This window comes from Colobus angolensis, unplaced genomic scaffold, assembly GCF_000951035.1.
Source record: "Colobus angolensis palliatus isolate OR3802 unplaced genomic scaffold, Cang.pa_1.0 Scaffold235, whole genome shotgun sequence".
NCBI classification, from domain to species: domain Eukaryota; kingdom Metazoa; phylum Chordata; class Mammalia; order Primates; family Cercopithecidae; genus Colobus; species Colobus angolensis.
In genome coordinates this window covers 5,270,451-5,274,027 of record NW_012115544.1, presented here as the reverse complement: position 1 = coordinate 5,274,027, position 3,577 = coordinate 5,270,451, and the positions used below count along the sequence as shown (strand labels likewise).

At 40.4% G+C, this 3,577-nt stretch overlaps 1 protein-coding gene across 1 annotated transcript in view; it reads right to left on the bottom strand.

Annotated features, from left to right (window-relative positions):
* Nucleotides 1-2,079: 2,079 nt before the first annotated feature.
* LOC105513719 (microsomal glutathione S-transferase 2-like) overlaps nt 2,080-3,577 on the bottom strand; it is a 23,767-nt gene continuing 22,269 nt past the window's right edge. Inside the window, exon 3 of the mRNA XM_011944664.1 lies at nt 2,080-2,179. Within this exon, the coding sequence (XP_011800054.1) occupies nt 2,080-2,179 (100 nt within the window). The remainder of the gene's footprint in view (nt 2,180-3,577) is intronic.

The window sequence follows — 3,577 nt, the reverse complement described above, 5'->3', positions numbered from 1 at the left end:
GAACACAATATGCAACTTTGCTTGCAACAACTTTGTTCAGAAAATATGAAACATTCTCCTAAGGGAAAACCTCATGAGCCATTTCTAATGCCATGCTCATAGTAGATCTTTTTCTAAATAAAAACAGACAAAGCAATTCAAAGGAGGTTTGCTTCTTGCAGGTTTTTTGTTTGCTCCTGATTCTTTCTCCTCTTGTTTAGGTGACTCATCCTGAAGCAGTGGGCTGCACACTGCCATGAGCCGCTTGCACTCTGAATGGATGACCTGGCCTTGGTCTTCTGACTTTGGCCCCGGGCGGTCTTTTGGATGATTACACTGACTGGGATCAGAGCAACAGGTTAATATGCTCAGAAAAGGCTTGGGATGAGAGGTTGCTGGAGTTAATCTTTTTATAGAGATGTGTTACTGTCTAAATTGCTCCTTGTCAAGTAACTCTAAGTGGGGACACAATAGGTAGGTGACAGCAGGTGGCAGGAGGGCATGAGTCCCACCACTGCCCTTCAGTGGTGCTGCTTGTAAGGAACACGAAGAGCATGCAGGGAAGGGAGATTTGCATTTCCTCTGCATCCCAGCTCCTTCTTGTCCCCTGATCACTTGGAGAATCTCCCGGCTTACGTGACAGATGCTGCTTGGTATCTGCAAGGACACTGGAGTTTGAGGAGCTCATCATACAGAGTCACTCTGTCATTTTGGGAGATCCCTTTTTCTTTTTTTCTTTTTTTTTTGAGATGGAGTCTCACTCTGTCACCCAGACTGGAGTGCAGTGGCATGATCTCAGCTCACCACAACCTCTGCCTCTTGGGTTCAAATGATTCTTCTGCCTCAGCCTCCCGAGTAGCTGGGATTACAGGCAGGTGCCACCACGCCCAGCTAATTTTTGTATTTTTTAATAGACATGAGGTTTCACCATGTTGGCCAGGCTGGTCCTGAACTCCTGACCTCAAGTGATCCACCCGCCTTGGCCTCCCAAAAGTGCTGGGATTACAGGCATGGGCCACTGTACCCAGCCCCTAGCCCTTTATAATAAGTCAGGGGATAAGGGCATCTAGTGCTTTCTGCTATTGTCCATGATGGTTACGCTTGTAAGAAAATAGGAATATGTTTACAGTCTCTTTTTCTTCTACTTTTTTCCACTCATTGCAAAAGTCAGTGGCCCACATTAATGTAATCTTATAGTTGCAGAATATCTGAGAAATCACTATTCTTGTAAATTTTCCTTTCTCCATAGTTTTTAGACATGCATTAAGGTCACTCGTTTTAATTTCCAAATTTCAGAATCAGAATTCAAAATGACATTAAAAAGTTAATAAAATGTAAAAAAAACAAACAAACAGAATCACAGTAGAGTGAGAAGAGGCTAATATTTCTAAAGGGTACCAAGATCCACGATGATTAGGCTTACCTGTGCCTTGTGGCAGGTTAATTTTGGAATAGGAACTGAATAATTCAGCATTAAGCAAATAGGAGTGCATTCGCAAGAACTAAGAGGCAATTCTTCTGTCTTTACCAGCACCAAAGAAAGCATTATTAGTATACTAGATATACATCTAGACTCCAGGTTTAGAAAGAATATTAAAAATTTTTGTCTAAAGAGAACCAAAATTTCTAAATGGTTGGAGAAAAAAAGCTGAAGAATTAGTGCTCCCTAGCCTCAAAATCCAAAAGATGAAAGATGCTTAATAATGGTCTTTCAGCACATGAAAAGGAGCGAGGTCAGCAGCTATTCTCCCCTTCCAGTGAAGGCAGAATCAGAGGAAATGTATTTAAATTGCAAGAAGATCAATTTATTACTTGGATCTACTTTTTAGATTTTATAAAATGACTTTCCTCTAAAGGGATCAAGGTGCTCAGATTAGACAAGATAGAATTTTCTAAGTTCAGCAATAACATAAAGGAATGGTCCTTGGTGAAATTATAGTTACTATTTTCACAATTTTAAAAAATTGTGAAAGACAGCAAGACTCTAGAGACTGTCATCTGTAAGTCGTCTCCTGTAAGGAAGGGAAGAGAAAGTGGGTGGAGATTCTAAGGAGCCCAGGGCTACTAACTCAGAAAGGCTGGACTCCATATCAGCTCTGCTCACAAATAGAATCCTAGCCTGAGATGACCTTCGAATAAGAAACAGTCCTTCAGGATCAATGAACCTTGAAGTGACTGCTGATGAGATGTCGAGGTCCACCTAAAGATAGAATCAGTCATAACTTTGGGCTTCTTGGCTATGCTGAGGGCAAAATCAGCAGGAGAAAAGAGTAGCGAAAAGCCCAGACCTCTAAGCCCTAAGTCCTTCCAAAGAGGCAAAGGGAAACCAGCGCTTCTGGTCCAGGAGAGCCAGAAAAGACAGTGCATTCCTCCTCCAGGAAAAAGAACAGATAACCAAGTAGGCTTTGGACTGAACTGTTATTCCAGGGAATTCTGCTCTAACTACTTCAGAGAAAGTCTAAATGGCTTTGCAAGCAATGACTCTGATCTGGTTTGGCCTGATTTATCCTACACCTTAGAATCTAAGGCAAAAATTGGGCTAGGGCTGTGGAAAATTCAAAAAGAAATTCGAAGTATGGAGTGGAGCCATTCCCAATCATTCTTCAGTGAGAAACCAGGAGAACAACTGCTGTGTGGTTGCTCAAGGTATTTCCTGGCTCCAAATCTGTCCTGATTATTGATCGTCATTTTTTAACCACTCTCTGTTCTACCATGATTAATCCAACAAAGCAAAACATTTCTAACAAGGAAACTGGGTTTGTATACAGTACTTACTTTATAAATAGTAACTGGAGAGAAATACTTGGAAGTAGTGTTCAGTTTTATTCCTGGGACAAGAGGATTCCAGATATAGAAGAGGAGGGACAGCAAAATAACTTCAAAAAAGTCAAATTTGTGGAAACTATGAGAATAAAAATAGAACCAAGAAGTGGCCCAGGGACTTAGCCTGGATACCCAGTAGTTCCCAACAAGAAATTTTCAGATCATGAAAGACAAAGTGGGAAGATCTGGAATTTCCTCTTGTGATGATTTTTATAAATAGCATAGTGCCTCCCAAACTTCAAGCATTAATCTAACACTGTCAAAGTTTTAGCCTTTTAATGTAGCACTATCTTTCTACAAATCAGCTTCTTTCCTTAAATTAGGAAAAAACAAATTTTATATCATTACAAGTGCAGAAAGAGTATAACTTTCTAAATAAAGGGTAAGTATAAAAATAAACCCAATGAGAACAAGAAGTTACTAAATTCTAGTTAGACACTATTGATTGCTGAAGGCTCTGAGCATGAGATTCTTTCTCTGTCAAATAGGGTGTAAACCAAAAATTAAATTCTAAGGCCCCCCAGCCATCTGAATGGACTTCCCCCTCAGCCAGGGCTCTTTTAAAATTTAACCTGAGAGGCTGTTTCAGGCCATGATGGAAAGTGAGAGTCGGACACACCCCCTTATTAACAGCATTAACAGCAACACGGACTTTAAGTCTGATAAGAAACACTTTACAAACTATTCTCTCTGAAGCCTACTATCTGAAGGCTTCCTCTGCAAATAAGAACTTTGGTCTCCATAATCCTTTATCTTAACTCAGACATTCCTTTCT